Source organism: Pleuronectes platessa, chromosome 19 (genome assembly GCF_947347685.1).
Source record: "Pleuronectes platessa chromosome 19, fPlePla1.1, whole genome shotgun sequence".
NCBI classification, from domain to species: Eukaryota; Metazoa; Chordata; class Actinopteri; order Pleuronectiformes; family Pleuronectidae; genus Pleuronectes; species Pleuronectes platessa.
The window spans coordinates 18,886,324-18,907,721 of record NC_070644.1 but is presented as its reverse complement, the minus strand read 5'-3'; the positions used below and the strand labels follow the sequence as shown (position 1 = coordinate 18,907,721).

At 42.1% G+C, this 21,398-nt stretch overlaps 5 protein-coding genes and 1 pseudogene across 6 annotated transcripts; all 6 read left to right on the top strand.

Moving 5' to 3' along the window:
• The first annotated feature begins 1,481 nt into the window (after positions 1 to 1,481).
• On the top strand, positions 1,482 to 8,274 carry prkab1a (protein kinase, AMP-activated, beta 1 non-catalytic subunit, a). Of its 2 annotated transcripts, XM_053411962.1 has the most exons (9): positions 1,546 to 1,609; positions 3,227 to 3,314; positions 3,495 to 3,677; positions 3,897 to 4,066; positions 4,329 to 4,422; positions 4,690 to 4,804; positions 4,983 to 5,116; positions 5,292 to 5,360; positions 6,011 to 8,274. In XM_053411962.1, exons 3-9 carry the CDS (start codon positions 3,528 to 3,530, stop codon positions 6,086 to 6,088), a joined length of 810 nt encoding a protein of 269 aa, XP_053267937.1. In that variant the 5' UTR covers positions 1,546 to 1,609; positions 3,227 to 3,314; positions 3,495 to 3,527; the 3' UTR covers positions 6,089 to 8,274. The 2 variants fall into 2 exon arrangements, with proteins under 2 accessions (XP_053267936.1, XP_053267937.1); XM_053411961.1 differs by lacking the exon at positions 3,227 to 3,314 and having other exon boundaries at positions 1,482 to 1,609.
• Positions 8,275 to 10,544: 2,270 nt separating this feature from the next.
• LOC128425375 (acidic phospholipase A2 natratoxin) lies at positions 10,545 to 11,638 on the top strand. Its single transcript, XM_053411965.1, has 4 exons — positions 10,545 to 10,657; positions 10,805 to 10,952; positions 11,045 to 11,178; positions 11,266 to 11,638. The coding sequence occupies exons 1-4, from the start codon at positions 10,609 to 10,611 to the stop codon at positions 11,382 to 11,384; spliced, it is 450 nt and encodes a 149-aa protein (XP_053267940.1). The 5' UTR covers positions 10,545 to 10,608; the 3' UTR covers positions 11,385 to 11,638.
• Positions 11,639 to 14,921: 3,283 nt separating this feature from the next.
• LOC128425374 (phospholipase A2) lies at positions 14,922 to 16,609 on the top strand. The gene is made up of 4 exons (XM_053411963.1): positions 14,922 to 15,463; positions 15,597 to 15,759; positions 15,843 to 15,976; positions 16,064 to 16,609. Exons 1-4 carry the CDS (start codon positions 15,415 to 15,417, stop codon positions 16,180 to 16,182), a joined length of 465 nt encoding a protein of 154 aa, XP_053267938.1. The 5' UTR covers positions 14,922 to 15,414; the 3' UTR covers positions 16,183 to 16,609.
• A 754-nt stretch (positions 16,610 to 17,363) lies between these two features.
• Positions 17,364 to 18,755, top strand: LOC128425370 (phospholipase A2). The gene is made up of 4 exons (XM_053411959.1): positions 17,364 to 17,412; positions 17,592 to 17,727; positions 17,815 to 17,948; positions 18,036 to 18,755. The coding sequence occupies exons 1-4, from the start codon at positions 17,364 to 17,366 to the stop codon at positions 18,152 to 18,154; spliced, it is 438 nt and encodes a 145-aa protein (XP_053267934.1). The 3' UTR covers positions 18,155 to 18,755.
• A 326-nt stretch (positions 18,756 to 19,081) lies between these two features.
• LOC128424471 (phospholipase A2, minor isoenzyme-like) lies at positions 19,082 to 19,962 on the top strand (annotated as a pseudogene).
• A 226-nt stretch (positions 19,963 to 20,188) lies between these two features.
• LOC128425368 (phospholipase A2) lies at positions 20,189 to 21,398 on the top strand. The gene is made up of 4 exons (XM_053411957.1): positions 20,189 to 20,321; positions 20,454 to 20,616; positions 20,701 to 20,834; positions 20,922 to 21,398. Exons 1-4 carry the CDS (start codon positions 20,273 to 20,275, stop codon positions 21,038 to 21,040), a joined length of 465 nt encoding a protein of 154 aa, XP_053267932.1. The 5' UTR covers positions 20,189 to 20,272; the 3' UTR covers positions 21,041 to 21,398.

The following is a 21,398-nucleotide window of genomic DNA, read 5'->3' as shown; positions in this document are numbered from 1 at the left end:
GCCCTAACATTGTGCATTGTGATGTATTTGTGTGTCTTTCTGACGAAGCCGAACGGGAACAGAGCCACAGTTCAAGTTATTTATTACACCTGCTCTTTGCCAGCTGCTCCACATTAAGAAAATAAGCAGCTGCATATTTTGACAGCAGCGCTGAGACCACAGGTGATGAGGTGTGGAGCCGTTGGAGGATCGGCTTGTGCTGCCTTGCATGGAAATTATAGATGTATTGTTGCATGATGTCACCTCTGTAGATAGTTGAGGTGCTATTCGACTTCAGGAAAGAAGTGTGGCCTCATCAGGGAGTTTTACAGCCTCCATAGTTCAAGAGCTGAAACCTTGAGACATTATTTAGATCGAATGCCATGTTGCCTCTATATTAGTAGCGCAGATCATTTTCCTGGCTCATATTTATTCTTTGCATTTAAGATAATGGAACCAGGCAGTGAAAAAATATCTATAATAATCGCAACATAACTTTCATTTATAGCAATATGAATCTATATAATGTGTGGGTATATATATACCTGGACCTGCACCTTTCCTTTTCTGTCAGGGCTCCCACTCCCTGAGGAGATGGAAAACTACTTAATCCTCTTTTAAATCTCTCTTAAAGACATATTTTTTGTGAAACCTCAGTGACTCGTTTGCAGCTTGTTCAAAATGCAGGTCATCTGTTGCTGGTCTCTCTCTCTCCTCCCCTCTCACTCTCTTCTCTCCCCTCTTCTCCCTTTCACCTCTCCTCACGCCCCCATTTCTCTCTCGGCTCCCAGAGGCAGATGGCCGCCCACACTCAGTCTGCTTCTGCTCGAGGTCTCTTCCTGTTAATGAGGGAGTTTTTTTCTCTCTCCACACGGTCACCACAGTGCTGCTCAGTGTGGAAACTGTCGGGTTTCTCTATAAATCTTAAGATCTCGACCTGATTATGTTATGATTTGGTGCTTAAAATGGAACCGAATTGACTACCACTTATTTCATTCACTTTTGTTTGGGGAGGGGGAGCACTTTATAACCTTGTTCAAGTGCTATAAGAATAAAGTTATTATTAGATTTTACTCTCTCCTGTTCTGTAACACCGTTGTTTTGCATCTGTGCTCTAATGTCGTGTGACCCTCACTATTGTTTGCCATCATCTTTTCATTTCTAACTTGTAAAGCACCTTGTAAAGTGTTTTTTAAAGGCACCATAGAGTGTTCATTATCCATGCACATCAGAATTTCACATTGGAAATAAAGACTCACTTGCTTGAGCTCCATCCTGTTCACAGTCATAGCTCTTGATCCAGGCTTCCCTCTAGTGTCTACTACTTACAATTACATCTGCTATTTGCTGCAGATGTAAAAAATATGACTGAGATCATAAAAAACTGCAGGAAACTAAATGTTTATGTCATATTAAGTGGGTCTGTACAAGTAAAATACTGCAGGTTTATTATATTTAGCGGTTTATTAGGTTTATGAATCTACTGCGCATGCGCACTAGGAGGAGAGGAGGGGGGCGTGGTTTGTTTTTGTGTGACGAACCGAATGTTTTGTTTTTGTGTTCCGGTGGAAAAAAGAAAAATGGCTTCGACGAGCTAACACGGGAAGTTACCAGGATAAAATCCGCTCAGGTAAACAAAAACAAAAAACAACAAACCACTCATTTCACCGTGTCTGTCTTTTTAAATCTTTAATGGGTGCTACTTCATTTGGAGCAGCTAGCTCCTTTTAGCTCTGCGTTAGCCGATGCTAGCTGCAGGCTAACGCTAGCTTCCAGTTGTTTAAACCCCTCGCAGCTCACGTTACATCTCACTGACCGGAGCTGAACCTCCTGATATCCAGTTGATGACGTGCAGACGAATCCAGCTGTGGTTTCATTTTGAGTTTAATTCATATCTGTCATGGTTTTTAAGAAGGAGCTAATATCCGTTAGCCCCCTTTTACCAGGTTAGCATCCTGCAGGGGGATAGCATCAGTTGGCATCTCATTTAGCATTCCTGCAGAACCCTAACACATGCTGCAATGTTTTGTATTTGTTTTATAATAACTGATCTCACTGCTGTTAATAGTTTATCACGACTCTTTAATATTGTTTATTTAATAGTTGTTGTGTTGGTGTAGTAGAAGCAAAAACCCTGGTAAATGACAAATACTGTTAAATTACCCAAATTACTTTAAATGGGATGTTGAATTAAACTCTTTCTGTGATCACACGTTTACAGGAAAATAACAGATCTTTTTTATAACAATAATAAGAGTTACATTTTTAAAGCAGAGTTTACAAAGTGCTTTGACCGCAAAGCAAGGGAAGGAGGCAAGACATCCACGTTCAAGTTAAATGAATAAATATAGAGCATCTATGTCATGTGAAAACTTGAACACGTAAGAGCAGTAAAATGACGATAAATAAATGAGAAGGTGGAGAGAGAACGATAAAAAACACATGAAAACAAGTCCATAAAAATGGGTTTTAAGAAGTGATTAAAAAGAAGCCACTGAGTCTGCAAGCCTTATGTTTATGATTCTCTATAAATAATCTAAACCTTCAAATTCAGACAGTGAGGCCATAGAAACCTTTCTGTCTGTTTTCTGAGAGTCTGCTTGAGTGACACACAACTGAATCACCTAAATCTGTTTCTTTTAAACAGTATATTTTACAATTTAAAAATACGTTGGTTTCCTGGTCACCTCTAGTAGCAGTTCAGAGTTTGGCTGCCTACTGGTTTCAGTTCATTTCACACTGGTATGCAACCTAATTAGCACCTTGCAATAAATAATCCATTTCTGTACATTCCAAGGTCATGCAATGAATAACTTACATGTGCTGCTGACACTGCTGGGTCTTCACTGCACTGCTATTATGCAGCAGCAGCATTTTACACAAGTAGAAAGTATATAAGTCAATTAATGAAAGCCAATATATACGTTGATTATAATAAATGTCCTATGTTACCACGGTTTCTAGTCTCAGCAAATATTTATTAGAAGGTGCGTGGACCCCATCAAACATTGGCCTTTAAAAGAGATTAATTGTTTTATTGAAATATATTAGTTGAGCATAACACATCAATATGATTAAACACTGCAGATTGCCAAGTGGCATTTGGAAAAATACTCACCATTCCCTTGGCTGTAGGGATTACTTATATATATAATACCGTGTAAAGAACAGATATCTTTCTTTCAGATGAATACGGCATAGTAATACATTTACTAAGTGAGTACAAGTCTATCAACTATTCCCACAGGAGTCTGACACACTGCTGCTTGTCATTCGTAAGGTCCCACATGTCAGTTAGCTTATCCTGCTCCTGCTCTCATTGTCAACTACTCCAGGTAAGAATTTTTGTGCCCGGGGTGTTAAAATCCTTCTAGTTTGAGTGATGATGTCTTTAAAAGCAGTTCACGTTGCCAGCCTTCCAGCGCTGACTCGTCAATGATTAATGACTTTATTTAAAAAGAAAAAAAAAAGTCACATATTCTTCAGTCTGAGTTTGTCGGCTTTCCTATTCGCAGTGACCCTGCATCGGGCAACAGGAAGACAAAGCCATGGGGAACACGAGCAGTGAGAGGGCTGGGCTGGGCCAGGGGGAGAAGGCTCAGCGGAGGGACAGCAGAGGTGCGAAGGAGGGCGACCGGCCCAAAATCCTGATGGACAGCCCTGAAGATGCAGATATTTTCCATGCTGAAGATATGAAAGTAAGTCAGGCTGGAGTATCAGACGGGTTTTCTGCTGCTGACATGATCGTTTGGTATTTGAAGACTCTCAAACTCATGTTTACGGATATCGTAAATGAACAAATAAGCTAACGGCCCATAAAGTACAGCTCACAAGGGTGGACACCTCCTGTGTACACCGCATGTGTGTGGGGAAAGTATAAACCGGCCTTAATGGGGGTTTTGTGATTGATATTTCAGGCTCCGTTACAGAAAGAGGAGTTTCTCGCGTGGCAGCAAGATTTAGAAGCTGAAGACAAAGGGCCAACTTTAGACAGACCAACAGTCTTTCGCTGGACTGGAGATGGCAAAGAGGTCTACCTCTCTGGCTCCTTTAACAACTGGGTCAACAAGATACCACTTATTAGAAGGTGAGGGTTTACTTTCGTACCCCTCGTTTATAGATGTTTGATAAGATGCGGTTTACCATTTTTCATTGACACTCACAAACAATCAAAGAGCATTGAAACAGCTGATTGTTCTGTTAGAATGATGTTCCATTATTAATATTTTTAAATTTAGTTTTACTTAATTCTAGGAAAAACACATTATTTACGAGGATGACTATTCAAAGAGACGTTACTCTGTCCACTCACCTCTTTAACAAATGTTCTCCCCTGTCTTCTGTCAAAGTCAAAACACCTTTGTGGCCATTGTCGATCTGCCTGAGGGGGAGCATCAGTACAAGTTTTATGTAGACGGTCAGTGGACCCACGACCCAACTGAGGTCAGTGATGATACTCATTAACATACATATCTGGACATTTCATATTTATCTTCCTGTAGTTTTTACCATCAGCATGTTTAAATTAATGTGTTGATGCAACCAATGATCTGAGTGAGACCTATGATCCAGTTTAAATATAAGACTCAGAATGTCTCTGCTGCAAGGAAAGAGTTTCAAATCAAATGTTAAATACCACACATCATGTAAACTTGGCAAAACTCGGGACAATTTTAGAGCTTCATTTGTGAATCTGTTGTTTTCTCACAGCCGGTTGTAACCAGCCAGCTCGGCACAGTCAACAACATCATCCAGGTGATGAAGACCGACTTTGAGGTGTTTGACGCGCTGATGGTGGACTCGCAGAAATGTTCTGACATGTCAGGTGAGTGCTGCCCACCGCTCTCTGTGTCTGCTCTGCTTAGACTCACTGATACAGAGAACATGTTTGTCGAAATGGGCATGAAAAGCTGGAAAAAAAGGTTCTGTGTATACTTATATTACACCCACTGCAAGTTGGACCTTATCGCCCAAGCTCCGCTCTCCTTCCCTTCCTCAATCAGACCTCTCCAGCTCTCCTCCCGGACCATATCATCAGGACGCCTATATTCCCAAACAGGAAGAGAAGATTAAGTCTCCGCCCATTCTGCCTCCACACTTACTCCAGGTCATCCTCAACAAAGACACTGGGATTTCTGTGAGTAGCTGAGATTTAGTTACGCATCAATCAGATTATTTACATCGTGAATTTTCTGGAAACTGAACTGAAAACAAATAAAAGTCAAAATGAGACACAGAATATAGAAAAAAACAAAATGTCTGTTTTGAAATTCTTCATTTTTCACGTGTTTCTTTTCATATTTCTCTTTCAGTGTGACCCTGCTTTACTCCCAGAACCCAACCATGTCATGCTCAACCACCTCTATGCGCTGTCCATTAAGGTAAGGTCTCAAGGTGACAGGAGGATTTATTAGCATTTTAATAGAGTACGCGTGTGATGATAACAAATTCCTATTAGGGGAGTTCAAGGGCAGATGATTCCAACAATTTGACAGAGGAAAATAGACTAGAAGTGCGCGGTAAGTTATGAATAAATACAGAACGCAGTGTCAGAACAAATGGGGGGAAAAACCATAAATTTCAAGTATCAAACCATCACATATCCTCAGAGGTTTATCTGCTGCTGCGGTTTCCTCGGCTCAAATAAAAGTAGGTGCCTTCCAAAGCCACCAAATTGTGTTTCATACAAAATGTCCACTTTGTGTTACCCTGCAGTGTTTTAGTGATGAGCTGCAGGGAGGTGATAGTGTGACACCACAACAACAAAAACAATCACGTCTCTTTCTAAGAACGTCAGAGCAGTAACATAATGGTTCTAGAAATCTCCTTTCCCTGACTCTAGATTGGGATTAGTGGGCAGAGAATCGTCGAGTTAGTGGGCGGCCCTCCCACTAATCTCTGTGGTTTGTATGTATCGCTGTACTGCACATGGTAAACCCGATATCAATGTGCTGCTGTGTAACTGTCAGCGTGAATTCCATTGTTTTAGAAAGAGTCTGTAATCGTACTTCCATTATCTTCCCTCTCCCAGGATGGGGTGATGGTGCTCAGTGGGACACATCGCTACAAGAAGAAGTACGTCACCACCTTACTCTACAAGCCCATCTGAGTGGAGATGTTTTTACTTCTATCCCAGTGGGTTAACTGTACACTGAGTGTACAACATATTAGCTCCACCTGCCTTTTCCCATGAAACAGAGAGAACGAGTGAATCCAGGCTCTTATCAGGCCTGAGCTTCACCTGATAGCTCTTCATTCTGGTTTGAAGAAGCAAGAAGAATACAGCTTCATTTTTAAAATCAAATTATAATTTGCAGTAAAGTCAGGATAGTTTTTTTTTTTACATGCCCTGAATACAATGAATTAACCAAAACGAGATTAAATAAAACGATAGTCAAACGACATATCAACACGTTAATGCACAGAGCGTTAAGTTAAATGATGACAATACTTTATCCCTGAATCTTAAACACTGCTCGGAGAGTATATATTGTACACTCATTGTAAACCCAGCTGTTGTACACATCTGTCCAGGATGACCAATGTCAGTCAGTTACTCCAATCCTCCATAATCTGCCTTTACTTGTTCACTGACTGCCCTCTGTAGTAGCTGTGCTTTGTAGACCTAGAGAGGCATTAACAATGAGGTAGGACACGAGGAACATGTCTATGTTTGAAGCAGACATGAATTCACTGAGGAGAATGGGTAACACGATGGAAATCCCTCGGCTTCATGAGGCTGCCGCCGTCTTTCCTCTATAATGGTGGAACAATCAAGAATGTGAATGTTATAACGTTAAAAGATGCACTGCAGTAGTTCTCCACTGTTTCCTTTATGCCTGTTTATCTTGAAATAGTTTTATTTGGTATGATCACAGAGCACACAGTAGATATTTTTGTATTATTTGTGAAGCATTCAGTTGTATATATTATTTTATACCTTGGTTGATGATGTCATCTTAATATAGTTGCAGTGTTGTGGTCCGTTTTCATTTCAGTCAAGTGTCCGAGCACATTGCTAGTTTGGACCAAGACGACGTAGTTGAGACCAAAACCAGTGCAAATTATTATGTTATCATGAATTAACTTGGTCTAAACTTTAAAATAACTGCACTACGATAGTAAACATTTATTTTTGTGTAGAATGTACACACAGTGTATGAATCCTGATCAGGTTCAACGTTCACATTTGCGACACGACAATGTATCGGAAGAATAATACGTACATTACTATAATGTATAATACTAATGCGTACACATACATTTGGATCATCTCTGCAGTTTTGATGCACTGATACATCACTGATATCCTCCTTAATCTACACAGTGTAAATACAGAGTGCTAATTCAGAGTCAAACGCAATGACTGTGTATACAAATGGATGACGCGTCTCCACTTCCTTGTGTTTGCAGAAAAACACTTGAAGATAAATTTTGAGAAAAACCTATTGAGCATGCACATTTACTTTTTTAGTCCAGGTGCAGTTTATGACCTATACTGCATCCAGCCACCAGGGGGTAACTAAGAAAGTTTGGTGCCACTTAGGGAAAGGTGTCAAGTCGTCCATCTTTATTTACAGTCGATGGTCACACCATGTAGTTTATCCCCTGCCCTCAGTTAATATGGCATCATTTTGATTTTGACACTATTTAGTTGCAATACCAGTTTCTATAAAGTGAGAGTTGAGATGAAGAGTTAAGGTGAATGGAAAAGATGACATGAATGAAAACACATCATTGTGACCAAGTGATGGACGTTGGCTTGAAGAACCACAAAACTGACAAAGGGAACGGCTCAGGATTGTGTAGCTAAAATGCGATTTGATCGTCTGCTGTTAAATTAAATTGAGCTTATCTCGACACGCAGCTCAAACAAAGTGACACAACAGAACCACAACCACAACGCAGTTTGGCAACACACTCGCCACAGTCCAAGCGATTAGGAAACATTTCTGTTGGAGCCTCGTATGTGTGAGAGCTGTGTTACTGAGGAGATGCTGTCAACATGTTTGTATTAATGATCTGAAGGACTGAAATTAGGACTTGAAACATCAATATGTATTTGACACATGTTGGAGTCTTGGTGTAACAGCCGTGAACAAAAAGACGATCTCCTGCGTTCTGCTGTTGTTTTAGAATCGACTCGATGATTTATTGATATGAAGATGTTCGACATTCAGAGAAAAATTGCTGTGTCATTAAATGAAATGTGTTGTTGAGCCTTTGACTCGTGGTGGTCATGCACATTTTCCATTTTGAGAGATATTTGTATTAAAGATTCTGTTACAGTTCAAATCCATGTGCAGTTTGAGTCGTGTGTGTTGTCAGCTTCAATCAAACACTGTTTACTTAGAAAAAGGTGATGAGTAGTTTGGACTGATCTCTGATGAACCAGACAGAAGCTTCTGAAATGTTTAAAACATGAAATTGACGAAAAGTGGGAGAAATGAGCTTTACTCAGAAAGACTGAGGAGAGGACTCATGGAATTAGTAATTCCATGTAATTCCCGTAACAGGACCCACAGTATTCCCATTCGACGCACTCTATCGTATAGTTTCTTACATAGAGGAACCACAACAAATCGCAGGAGTTCTTTTTTTCCAGAGTTTTTGGGACGGTAGACACGCCAGATACCCAAATTAACGTGTAGAAGCACTACAAAAGTGGATTTTTCATAATATGTCCCCTTTATGTCCTCATAGTGTTACGCTAAAAGATTGCTATTGTTGCTAATAACTCCAGTTGAATATTCATTAAAATGTTAACTGGTCAAGCTGTGAAACTTCCTGTAACTGTTAAGTGCTTTTGAATTAAGCATAATGTGACACCGGCTAGTGTACGATCAAATCTACACTACAAGGTGTCTGCCAGTGCAACACCAGAGCCAACCACACGGCTTTGTTGATTTATAAACTTGTAAATCTAATCCTTCAATTTCAGACATAACAATGGAGAACCCCTGTGTAGAACAGTTTGTTTCTTCCCTAGCCCAGAGCCTGACCCCTGGCTATCGTGAATTCATCAGCAAGTTGAACTTCAGTGAGTTTAATGAAAAAATAGCTTCAAAACTTAACGACAGGTGTGATGCCCGTCAAAACACACACCAAGGTGTCAAATTCATCCGCAGCCTCAAAGCTTCACCCTCAGAACAAAACAAAGGGGGATGACAAAAGGCAGCGTAGGGACACTGAGCGTATCCACCATGTCCACCAACTTCCCAGAGATAGGCATTCCCACAGTAGAAGCTGTAGGAAGCCATACTCTGACATTCTGGCCCAGACACATAACCAGTCACTAGACTGCTCAGATGATGACCGCAGCATCTCTGAGTACAGTTCAAAACATGGTGATAAACAACCATACAGTGACAGCGCCTCTGAAGTCCTCTTGGACTCTGGCTCCCCAGAGCGTCACAGCCCTGAGCCACGACACAGGCGATCCAGAGCTCGCCCCTCACGGCCATAACCAGCACAGTTAACCCCTGTACTGACAGTAGGTATTAAGTGTCTTGCAGTTAATATGCAAACTGTTTTGTTAGCAACAGCAGCAAACTCCAAAACCTATTTCTGATTAAACGTATAAACCACCGTCAACTTAGTAAATATGTTTTGATCGACTACTTTTCATTCCATAATTAGAATGCATTCCATACCACACATGAAAGGACATTAGCAGATTATTACACAAACAATGATACAGTCATTTGGAAATTGAGACTTTGAAAAACTATGACCTTCTGCAGAAAAACCTGCTGAAGGCTAAAATTGTTAAGTCTGCAAGATCAGACTGAGTACTACATTGTGTAGGATTCAAAGAGTGAACAGAACTCTTGGACATTCCAAAAAATAACTTATCATTGTATGTGCCACTCTCTCTGCATCTTACAATTTACAATGTGTAATTTCTCCTTTTTCTCCCTAACCTAGTGAAGAGCACAAGTTATTCATATTGTACTGTCATTGTGATCTGAATTATTTGTCTAACTTGAATCTTGCTTAGTCAAACTATAAAGTATAAACAAATTATTGAGTGTTATAGAGTGCCACAGTCCAAACGATGAGGAAACATTTATTTTGAAGCCTCGTATGTGTGAGAGCTTACTCTGTGCATAACGCTCCATTTCTCGGAGGTTTCTTAATACAGCAGAACAAATGGAAAAAAGCAAATTGTGACATTTATTAACTGGAGATGGGAAATTGTAGCTCAAACATTTGAAATGAGATGAAAGAGGAAACGGGAAATGGAAATTGTTTTAGAAAAAGAAAGGATGGAAGACAAAAATAGGAGGAAGGAAGAACAAAATATGTCTTTAAGATGAAGAAACCCCCTTTATTTTGTTATATATAGAAATTTATTTTTAAAACGTCTCTTTTTCTTTAGTTATAAAACAGCACACTGAAAGAAATCACACTTTTACAAATGAAGAGAGGAAAGGCCCACAGAGTGAATCCTCTCTCTCACTAACATCGCTGTGTGGTCACTGAGCTGCTGAACGATGACTTCACAGAAAGTTAGATGCGTTGGAGTTTTTATCTCGAATGTTGGTTCTTGTTTGAATCACTGATGCTTGATATAAGGAGGACCTGAACTTTGAGCTGGAGCTGTGTCTGAAGGTCTTGACTCGCAGGATGAACATCCTCCGAACTCTGTTTCTCTTGGCCGCCAGCCTCTCTTTGGGTAAGTACAACTTCACAGAAAGCTTCACCCCCCATCTCCCTTGTGGATAAATGCAGTATTTCTGATTCATTTGCATGTGCAGTGGTTGATGCTCCTTCTAGTCCTGTATAACCAGATCTCTCATCCTTGCACCTTGTTATGCTTCAGCCCCGTCTACCAACGGCAAGTCGCTCTACCAGTTCAGGAACCATATCCTGTGCTTGATGCCCAACAGTTGGCCGATTAGGGACTACGCTGACTACGGCTGCTACTGTGGAAATGGCGGCCGAGGCACGCCTGTGGACGAGCTGGACAGGTCGTGATTCATTCACTCTCTCAGCTCAGTGCTACCATGACATAAAAACACCTTTTCACCCTGTCTGAACACTTGTGTTGTCAAACCTGCAGGTGCTGCCAAGTGCACGACTACTGTTACGGTGACGCCATCGAGCACCCCGCATGCTGGTCCATCTTCCACAGCCCTTACGTTAAGTTATACTCCTATAACTGTGCCACACGAAGCAAGATTATCACCTGTGGCAGTGAGTGCACCGAGACGACAAGAGTGTGAGGTTATTAAAGAAGAAGAAATAACCTCCTAACCACCTTGTGCACTTTCTCCTCCTCAGACAACAACAACGCATGTGAGATGATTATCTGCGAGTGTGACAGGAAGGCCGCCGAGTGTTTCGCCAGATCGCCTTATTACAACTACTACTATAACTGGCCCCAAAGAAGATGTCATTAGAAGACTTCTGTAGTTAATCCAACACAGGATCCACTCCCACACACGACACACCCATCACTGAGCTCTCAGGAGCAGCAGCAGCTTGTTTCGTCCGCTCATTGAAATACTCACACTGACTTTGTACTGTCACATTCTCAAGGTCATGGTTTTCTTTTCTCCTTCTTTCTCTGCACTGCATCTCTATTGTTAGCTGTGGATCAGGAAGTAGTTTACAGACGTAGACATATTGGCAATTTATCAAATGATACAAATGCTTGCAGTACTCAATAAAGAAGATAAAAATATTTATTCAGTTTGATTGTGTATGAATTTATAGAGTCTTTGTATTATTTGTGAAGTTATTCAGTTGTATATATTATTTTTTACCTTGGTTGACAATGTCATCTTAATAGAGTTGCGGTTGGGACCTCGTATTTGTGAACTAGATTTCGGCCGACATGTGTAGTTAAAAGCCTAAAGGCTCCAGTATGCTTCTCCGAATCCGTTACGGACGGACGGATCGGACAGACACTTTTTTCATTCATAGTTCTCCGGTTCCCTGGTCTTGTTTCCGAACTGCGTTGCTAATTCCACGGTTTCAAGCTACACGGAAGCAGCTAGCTTCCCCCCCAGCTTTCCCACACAGTCAGCAGGGACTCCCGATACTAACTACTACCAAGTGTTTGCTTCTAACCTGACGGTATTTGAGAAACAGTGTCATGATAGCCGTGGAATTACAGTCGTGACAGCAGGTTTTTGCACTGTTACCACCGCAGTTAGCATGGTGGCTAGCGCCGCTATGAAAGTTCGTTATAACCGTATGTGACCGTACACACAAGCCACTGTCAGCCGGACAACTCCGCTGGCTTAACACACTTGTCACATTAATCATAGAGTCGTAGTTGTGTTTTGGGTTTATTGTGCTATAGGGAATGAAACAGGAAGTTTGCGGTCCGGAAATGTCGTTAGCGGACGTTAGCGGACCAATCACAGCCAAGGGCTATCCCTAGGCTCTCCAAAATGCCGACGGACAGTTAAAAATCAGAGGTGCACGAAAAACTCTCCGAGGAGCTCGGAGAGGGGCTGATGCTGATTAACTGATGCTCGGTTATTCACAGGTATAATCCTAACTCAAGTTTCCAATAGAGGGCGCTGTCATCTAGCTCTTTCTTCCCTTGCTTGCAGGAAGTAGTTTACAGATGTAGACATATTGGCAATTTACCAAATGATACAAATGCTTGCAGTACTCAATAAAGAAGAAAAAAAATGTATTCAGTTTGTGTGTGTATGAATTTATAGAGTTTTTGTATTATTTGTGAAGTATTCATTTGTTTATATTATTTTTTACCTTGGTTGATGATGTTATCTTAATATAGTTGCTTTTGGGACCTGGTATTTGTGAACTCTAGTTCGGCCTACATGTGTTGTTAAAAGCCTAAGGCCGCATTTCCTTTGTTCTGTGAATTTTGCCAACCTCTACAATGTCAAGAGCTCTATATCCTTCAGCTTAGCTAACTATCTATATGGTAATTTTGGTTATAGTTAGAAATGTTATTGTTAATCATTGTTCCAAATTTGTCGTTAGTACTTTTATGAGACTTATTCAATAAATTGGCTCTTTCCCTTTCCCTAGAAGGGTGATTCCCCGATGCAACTTTAATCAATTAAATGTATTATTTAATATTAATATGCTTACTATTAATATTCAATATTTTATTTTGATAAGCAAATTTATTGAATGCTGAAAGGCACACCATTTTTTAGTATCAAGTTTAATGCATTATTGCACTACATAATATTGCCCCGTGTGAGGCAGATCACAGTTTGCAAAAATTCAGAATTATGCAAATTTTTTAATTTTTGGCCAACGCCAGAAATAAGTGGAATTAAGATTTTCAGTCAAGCAAAAGGTTTGAATTCAATTCCACTAGTCTGCCACCGGAGAAGACTTTCAACCATACTTACAAACAATTGCATTGTGGTGAAATTTATTTTATTCATAAATTAAATGTTTATTTATAAGTAATTATTCATAAATACCAATTTAAGTCCTCATATTTTTACGCCAAAAGATTGCTATTGTTGCTAATAACTCCAGTTGAAATGTATTCAAATGTTAACTGGTCAAGCTATGAAACTTCCTGTAACTGTTAAGTGCTTTTGAATTAAGACATAATGTGACACCGGCTAGTGTACGATCAAATCTACACTACAAGGTGTCTGCCAGTGCAACTCCAGAGCCAACCACACGGCTTTGTCGATTTATAAACTTGTAAATCTAAACCTTCAATTTCAGACCTAACAATGGAGAACCCCTGTGTACAAAAGTATGTTTCTTCCCTAGTACAGAGCCTGACCCCTGGCAATTTTGAATTCATCAGCAAGTTGAACTTCAGTGAGTTTAATAAAAAAATTGCTTCAAAACTTAACGACAGGTGTGATGCCCGTCAAAACACACACCAAGGTGTCAAATTCATCCGCAGCCTCAAAGCTTCACCCTCAGAACAAAACAAAGGGGGATGACAAAAGGCAGCGTAGGGACACTGAGCGTATCCACCATGTCCACCAACTTCCCAGAGATAGGCATTCCCACAGTAGAAGCTGTAGGAAGCCATACTCTGACATTCTGGCCCAGACACATAACCAGTCACTAGACTGCTCAGATGATGACCGCAGCATCTCTGAGTACAGTTCAAAACATGGTGATAAACAACCATACAGTGACAGCGCCTCTGAAGTCCTCTTGGACTCTGGCTCCCCAGAGCGTCACAGCCCTGAGCCACGACACAGGCGATCCAGAGCTCGCCCCTCACGGCCATAACCAGCACAGTTAACCCCTGTACTGACAGTAGGTATTAAGTGTCTTGCAGTTAATATGCAAACTGTTTTGTTAGCAACAGCAGCAAACTCCAAAACCTATTTCTGATTAAACGGGTAAACCACCATCAACTTTGTATAAACCACCGTCAACTTGTATATGTTTGGATCGACTACTTTTCATTCCATAATTAGAATGTATTCCATACCACACATGAAAGGACATTAGCAGATTATTACACAAACAATGATACAGTCATTTGGAAATTGAGACTTTGAAAAACTATGACCTTCTGCAGAAAAACCTGCTGAAGGCTAAAATTGTTAAGTCTGCAAGATCAGACTGAGTACTACATTGTGTAGGATTCAAAGAGTGAACAGAACTCTTGATGACCTTATCATTGTATGTGCCACTCTCTCTGCACTTTACAATTTACAATGTGTATTTCTCCTTTTTCTCCCTAACCTAGTGAAGAGCACAAGTTATTCATATTGTACTGTCATTGTGATCTGAATTATTTGTCTAACTTGAATCTTGCTTAGCCAAACTATATAGTATAATCAAATTATTGAGTATTTGTTAAGATGCGATTTGGAAAGTTTAGCTTATCAGGACACGCAGCTCAAACACAGTGACACAGCAAAACCACAACACAGTTTGGCAACGCACTCGCCACAGTCCAAACGAGGAGGAAACATTTCTTTTGAAGCCTCGTATGTGTGAGAGCTGTGTTACTCTGTGCGTAACGCTCCATTTCTCTGAGGTTTCTTAATACAGCAGAGCTAATGGAAGAAAGTAAATAATAACATTTATTAACTGGAGATGGGACATTGTAGCTCAAATATTTGATATGAGATGAAAGAGGAAAGGGAAAATGGAAATTGTTTTAGAAAAAAAGGATGGAAGATGAGAGGAGGAGGAAGGAAGAACAAAATATGTCTTTAAGATGAAGAAACCCACTTTATTTTGTTATAAAACAGCAGAATACAGCTGCCACTGTAAGAAATCACACTTTTACAAATGATGAAAAGAAGAAAGTTTCACAGTGTGAATCCTCTCTCTCACTAACATCGCTGTGTTGTCACTGAGCTGCTGAACGATGACTTCACAGAAAAATTAAGCGCATTGGAATTTTTATCTCGAATGTTGGTTCCTGTTTGAATCTCTGATGCTCGATATAAGAAGGACCTGAACTGTGAGCTGGAGCTGTGTCTGAAGCTCTTGACTCGCAGGATGAACTTCCTCCGAACTCTGTTTCTCTTGGCCGCCGGCCTCTCTGTGGGTGAGTACAACTTCACAGAAAGCTTCACCACCCCATCTCCCTTGTGGATGAATTAAGTATTTCTGATTCATCTGCATGTGCAGTGGTTGATTCTCCTTCTAGTCCTGTATAACCAGATATCTCATTCTTCCAGCTTGCTGTGGTCCAAGGGCACGAATCCAAAGGAGGGCGCTCAACCAGTTCAGGGGAGAAATCCAGTGCCTGATGTCCGACAGCTCGCCGGTTCTGGACTACTATGACTACGGCTGCTACTGTGGATATGGCGGCTCTGGCAAGCCTGTGGACGAGCTGGACAGGTCGTGATTCATTCACTCTCTCTCTACCATGACATAAAATCACCTTTAGCCCTGTCTGAACACTTGTGTTGTCAAACCTGCAGGTGCTGCGAGGTGCACGACAACTGTTACGGTGACGCCATGCAGCACGACGCATGCTGGCCCATCATCGACAACCCTTACACCGAGTTCTACAACTACAGATGTGCCAAACAAAGCAAGATGATCACCTGTGGCGGTGAGTGCACCGAGACGACAAGAGCGTGAGGTTATTAAAGAAGAAGAAATCACCTCCTAACCACCTTGTGCACTTTCTCCTCCTCAGACAACAACAGCGAATGTGAGCAGTTCATCTGCGAGTGTGACAGGAAGGCCGCTGAGTGTTTCGCCAGATCGCCTTATAACCCCGAGAACAAGCACCTGCCCAGTGAGCGATGTCAGTAGAAGACCTCTGTAGTTAATCCAACACAGGATCCACTCCCTCACACGACACACCCATCACTGAGCTCTCAGGAGCGGCAGCAGCTTGTTTCGTCCGCTCATTGAAATACTCACACTGACTTTGTACTGTCACATTCTCAAGGTCATGGTTTTCTTTTCTCCTTCTTTCTCTGCACTGCATCTCTATTGTTAGCTGTGGATCTGTGTCCTGACCAGAAACACCAGTAGATCTGCATCTCTCATTAACTGATGCTCGGTCATTCACAGGTATAATCCTAACTCAAGTTTCCAATAGGGGGGCGCTCTCATCTAGCTCTTTCTTCCCTTGCTGGTAAAAATGAGTTTACAGACTGTAGACTTTAATATTGGCTATTTATCAAATTATAAAAATGCTTGCAGTACTCAATAAAGAAGATAAAAAAAATGATCAGTTTGTGTGTGTATGAATTTAAAGAGTCTTTGTATTATTTGTGAAGTATTCAGTTCTATATATAATTTTTTACCTTGGTTGATGATGTCATCTTAATATAGTTGCAGTGTTGTGGTCCGTTGCCATTTCAGTCAAGTGTCCGAGCACATTGCTAGTTTGGACCAAGACGAAGTAGTTGAGACCAAAACCAAGAAAGTAAATAATGACATTTATTAACTGGAGATGAGAAATTCTAACTCAAATATTTTATATGAGATGGAAGAGGAAACGGAAAATGGATATTGTTTTTGAAAAAACAAGGAAGGAAGACGAGAGGAGGAGGAAGGAAGAGCAAAATATGTCTTTAAGATGAAGAAACCCACTATTTTATTATATATATATATATATATATTACATATTTTTAAATGTCTTTTTCTTTAGTTATAATACATCACACTGTAAGAAATCTCACTTTTACAAATGAAGAGTAGAAAGGCCCACAGTGTGAATCCTCTCTCTCACCCAGTTAACATCGCTGTGTGGTCACTGAGCTACTGAACGCTGACTTCACAGAAAAGTTAAGGGCATTGGAGTTTATCTTTCTTTTTGCACCTGTCGGTTGTTGTTTGAATCTCAGATCCCATGCACGGTGAGCGGTGCGACCCTGTGTTGTATAAACTGCTGACATTGCGGCCCCCCCGAGGCCTGATGCTGAATGTATAAGAAGGACCTGAACTTTGAGCTGGAGCTGTGTCTGAAGGTCTTGACTCGCAGGATGAACGCCCTCCGAACTCTGTTTCTCTTGGCCGCCGGCCTCTCTGTGGGTGAGTACAACTTCACAGAAAGCTTCACCTCCCCATCTTCCTTGTGAATAAAGTATTTCTGATTCATCTGCATATGCAGTGGTTGATGCTCCTTCTATTCGTGTATAACCAGATTTCTCATCCTTCCAGCTTGTTGTGCTCCAGCCCTGTCTACCAGCGACAAGGTTGAAAGTTGTCAGGATCGTATATGTTGGTCCAGTTCTATGACCAGATCAAGTGCAAGTTGCCCGACAGTCCGCCGATTAAGGACTACGCTGACTACGGCTGCTACTGTGGATATGGCGGCTCTGGCACGCCTGTGGACGATCTGGACAGGTTGTGATTCATTCACGTTTTCAGTTCAGTGCTACCATGACATAAAAACACTTTTTTGTCTGAAAATTTGTGTTGTCAATCTTGCAGGTGCTGCCAAGTGCATGACAAGTGTTACGGTGATGCCATGGAGCACGACCAATGCAGGTCCATCATCGACAGCCCCTACTTTAAGTTATACTCCTATAACTGTGACGTAGCCGAAGAGAAGATCACCTGTGCCAGTGAGTGCACCGAGACGACAAGAGTGTGAGGTTATTAAAGAAGAAGAAATCACCTCCTAACCACCTTGTTCACTTTCTCTTCCTCAGAGAACAACAGCGTATGTGAGCAGTTCATCTGTGAGTGTGACAGGAAGGCAGCCGAGTGTTTCGCCAAATCGACTTATAACCCCGAGAACAAGCGACTGCCCAGTGAGCGATGTCAGTAGAAGACCTCTGTAGTTAATTGAAGGCTGGATCCACTCCCACACACGACACACCCATCACTGAGCTCTCAGGAGCAGCAGCAGCTTGTTTCGTCCGCTCATTGAAATACTCACACTGACTTTGTTCTGTCACATTCTCAAGGTCATGGTTTTCTTTTCTCCTTCTTTCTCTGCGCTGCATCTCTATTGTTAGCTGTGGATCTGTGTCCTGACCAGAAACACCAGTAGATCTGCATCTCTCATTAACTGATGCTCGGTTATTCACGGTTATAATCCTAACTCAAGTTTCCAATAGGGGGCGCTCTCATCTAGCTCTTTCTTCCCTTGCTTGCAGGAAGTAGTTTACAGAGCACACACACACGTGTTGCTTCAATGCTTTACAGTGGACGTGCCTGACACTGAGTGCTGGCATGATCATCATTAAGATAACCAATCACAGTGTCCTGCTCAGGTCACACGGAGTGGCTTGCCTCTGTGCTAATGTGCCATGCTAGCTGCCCGTGCTATGCTAAAGAGAAGGTCTCTTGTGTTTTCTTGTCGCTGCTGTTTTCTCAAAATCGACATGAGATGATTTATTGATGAGAAGATACTCGACATTCAGATAAATTGCTGTGTCATTAAATGAAATGTGTTGTTGAGCCTTTGACTCGTGCTGGTGCGTGCACATTTTCCATTTTGAGAGATATCTGTATTAAAGATTACAGTTCAAAACCGTGTGCAGTTTGAGTCATGTGCTGTCAGCTTCGATCAAACACTGTTTATTTGCAAAGGGCGATGAGTAGTTTCAACTCATCTCTGATGAACCAGAAAGCGGCTTCTGAAATGTTTAAAACATCAAATGGACAAACAGCCTCAGACTACCTGTCCTATGAACTGGTGAGAGGGCGGCCCCCCCGAGGCCTGATATGTCTAAAGGTCTTGACTCGCAGGATGAACGCCCTTCGAACTCTGTTTCTCTTGGCCGCCGGCCTCCCTGTGGGTGAGTACATCTCCACAGAAAGCTTCACCCCCCCATCTCCCTAGTCGATAAATAAAGTATTTGTGATGCATCTGCATGTGCCGCGGTTGATGCTCCTTCTAGTTGTGTATAACCAGAATTCTAATCCTTCCAGCTTGCTGTGGTCCAAGGGCACCATCCAAAGGAGGGCAGTCCACCAGTTCATGGAAGGTATCCAGTGCCTAATGCCCGACAGCTCACCAGTTTTGGACTGCGCCGACTACGGCTGCTACTGTGGAAAGGGCGGCTCTGGCACGCCTGTGGACGAGTTGGACAGGGCGGGATTCATTCACTCTCTCTCTACCATGACATAAAAACGCCTTTTTGCCCTGTCTAAACACTTGAGTTGTCAAACCTGCAGGTGCTGCGAGGTGCACGACAAGTGTTTTGATAACGCCATGCAGCACGACGCATGCTGGTCCATCTTCGACAACCCTTACACCGAGATCTACACCTACAGCTGTGATACAGCGACCGAGATGATCACCTGTCTCGGTGAGCGCACCGAGACGACAAGAGGGTTAGGTTATTAAAGAAGAAGAAATAACCTCCTAACCACCATGTGCACTTTCTCATCCTTAGAGAACAATAATGCATGTGCGATGTTCATCTGCGAGTGTGACAGGAAGGCTGCCGAGTGTTTCGCCAAATCGCCGAGAACAAGCACCTGCCCAGTGACAGATGTCAGTAGAAGACCTCTGCAGTTAATCGTACGTAGGATCCACTCCCACAGAAGATGCTCGACATTCAGATAAATTGCTGTGTCATTAAATGAAATTTGTTGTTGAGCCTTTGACTCGTGCTGGTCATGCAGATTTTCCATTTTGAGAGATATTTGTATTAAAGATCCTGTTACAGTTCATATCCGTGTGTAGTTTCAGTCATGTGCTGTCAGCTTCAATCAAACACTGTTTATTTGCAAAGGGCGATGAGTAGTTTCAATTCATCTCTGATGAACCAGACAGCGGCTTCTGAAGTGTTTAAAACATCAAATGGACAAACAGCCTCAGACTACCTGTCCCATGAACTGGTGACAGGGCGGGGCCCCCGAGGCCTGATGCTCGATATTTAAGGAGGACCTGAACTTTGAGCTGGAGCTGTGTCTGAAGCTCTTGACTCGCAGGATGAACGCCCTTCGAACTCTGTTTCTCTTGGTCGCCGGCCTCTCTGTGGGTGAGTACAACTTCACAAAAAGCTTCACCCCCCATCTCCCTTGTGGATAAAGTGTTTCTGATTCATCTGCATGTGCAGCGGTTGATTGATGCTCCTTCTAGTCCTGTATAACCAGAATTCTCATCCTTCCAGCTTGCTGTGGTCCAAGGGCACTAATCCACCCCAGGGCGCTGAACCAGTTCAGGAAAGAAATCCAGTGCCTGATGTCCGACAGCTCGCCGGTTTTAGACTACTATGACTACGGCTGCTACTGTGGATATGGCGGCTCTGGCACGCCTGTGGACGAGCTGGACAGGTCGTGATTCATTCACTCTCTCTCTACCATGACGTAAAAACACCTTTTCTCACTGTCTGAACACTTGTGTTGTCAAACCTGCAGGTGCTGCGAGGTGCATGACCAGTGTTACGGTGACGCCATGAAGCACGACGCATGCTGGCCCATCTTCGACAACCCTTACACCGAGATCTACAACTACAGATGTGCCAAACAAAGCAAGATGATCACCTGTGGCGGTGAGTGCACTGAGACGACAGGAGCGTGAGGTTATCAACGAAGAAGAAATCACCTCCTAACCACCTTGTGCACTTTCTCCTCCTCAGACAACAACAGCGAATGTGAGCAGTTCATCTGCGAGTGTGACAGGAAGGCCGCTGAGTGTTTCGCCAGATCGCCTTATAACCCCGAGAACAAGCGACTGCCCAGTGAGCGATGTCAGTAGAAGACCTCTCCAGTTAATGGAAGGCAGGATCCACTCCCACACACGACACACCCATCACTGAGCTCTCAGGAGCGGCAGCAGCTTGTTTCGTCCGCTCATTGAAATACTCACACTGACTTTGTACTGCATCTCTATTGTTAGCTGTGGATTTGTATCCTGACCAGAAACACCAGTAGATCTGCATCTCTCATTAACTGATGCTCGGTTATTCACTGGTATAATCCTAACTCAAGTTTCCAATAGAGGGCGCTTTCATATAGCTCTTTCTTCCCTTGCTTGCAGAAAGTACTTGAATATTGGCAATTTATCAAATTAAACAAATGCTTGCAGTACTCAATAAAGTGGATTAAAAAAATGA

Excerpts from the sequence above, each read along its gene's own strand:
- LOC128425375 (XM_053411965.1), top strand. The coding sequence starts at position 10,609 with ATGAACATCCTCCGAACTCTGTTTCTCTTGGCCGCCAGCCTCTCTTTG. Across the intron at positions 10,658-10,804 it reads GGCCGCCAGCCTCTCTTTGG|CCCCGTCTACCAACGGCAAG; the intron begins GTAAGTACAACT and ends GTTATGCTTCAG. Across the intron at positions 10,953-11,044 it reads CCTGTGGACGAGCTGGACAG|GTGCTGCCAAGTGCACGACT; the intron begins GTCGTGATTCAT and ends TCAAACCTGCAG.
- LOC128425368 (XM_053411957.1), top strand. The coding sequence starts at position 20,273 with ATGAACGCCCTTCGAACTCTGTTTCTCTTGGTCGCCGGCCTCTCTGTG. Across the intron at positions 20,322-20,453 it reads GGTCGCCGGCCTCTCTGTGG|CTTGCTGTGGTCCAAGGGCA; the intron begins GTGAGTACAACT and ends TCATCCTTCCAG. Across the intron at positions 20,835-20,921 it reads CAAGATGATCACCTGTGGCG|ACAACAACAGCGAATGTGAG; the intron begins GTGAGTGCACTG and ends TCTCCTCCTCAG.
- LOC128425370 (XM_053411959.1), top strand. The coding sequence starts at position 17,364 with ATGAACGCCCTCCGAACTCTGTTTCTCTTGGCCGCCGGCCTCTCTGTG. Across the intron at positions 17,413-17,591 it reads GGCCGCCGGCCTCTCTGTGG|GATCGTATATGTTGGTCCAG; the intron begins GTGAGTACAACT and ends GAAAGTTGTCAG. Across the intron at positions 17,728-17,814 it reads CCTGTGGACGATCTGGACAG|GTGCTGCCAAGTGCATGACA; the intron begins GTTGTGATTCAT and ends TCAATCTTGCAG.
- prkab1a (XM_053411961.1), top strand. The coding sequence starts at position 3,528 with ATGGGGAACACGAGCAGTGAGAGGGCTGGGCTGGGCCAGGGGGAGAAG. Across the intron at positions 3,678-3,896 it reads TCCATGCTGAAGATATGAAA|GCTCCGTTACAGAAAGAGGA; the intron begins GTAAGTCAGGCT and ends TTGATATTTCAG. Across the intron at positions 4,067-4,328 it reads AAGATACCACTTATTAGAAG|TCAAAACACCTTTGTGGCCA; the intron begins GTGAGGGTTTAC and ends CTTCTGTCAAAG.
- LOC128425374 (XM_053411963.1), top strand. The coding sequence starts at position 15,415 with ATGAACTTCCTCCGAACTCTGTTTCTCTTGGCCGCCGGCCTCTCTGTG. Across the intron at positions 15,464-15,596 it reads GGCCGCCGGCCTCTCTGTGG|CTTGCTGTGGTCCAAGGGCA; the intron begins GTGAGTACAACT and ends TCATTCTTCCAG. Across the intron at positions 15,977-16,063 it reads CAAGATGATCACCTGTGGCG|ACAACAACAGCGAATGTGAG; the intron begins GTGAGTGCACCG and ends TCTCCTCCTCAG.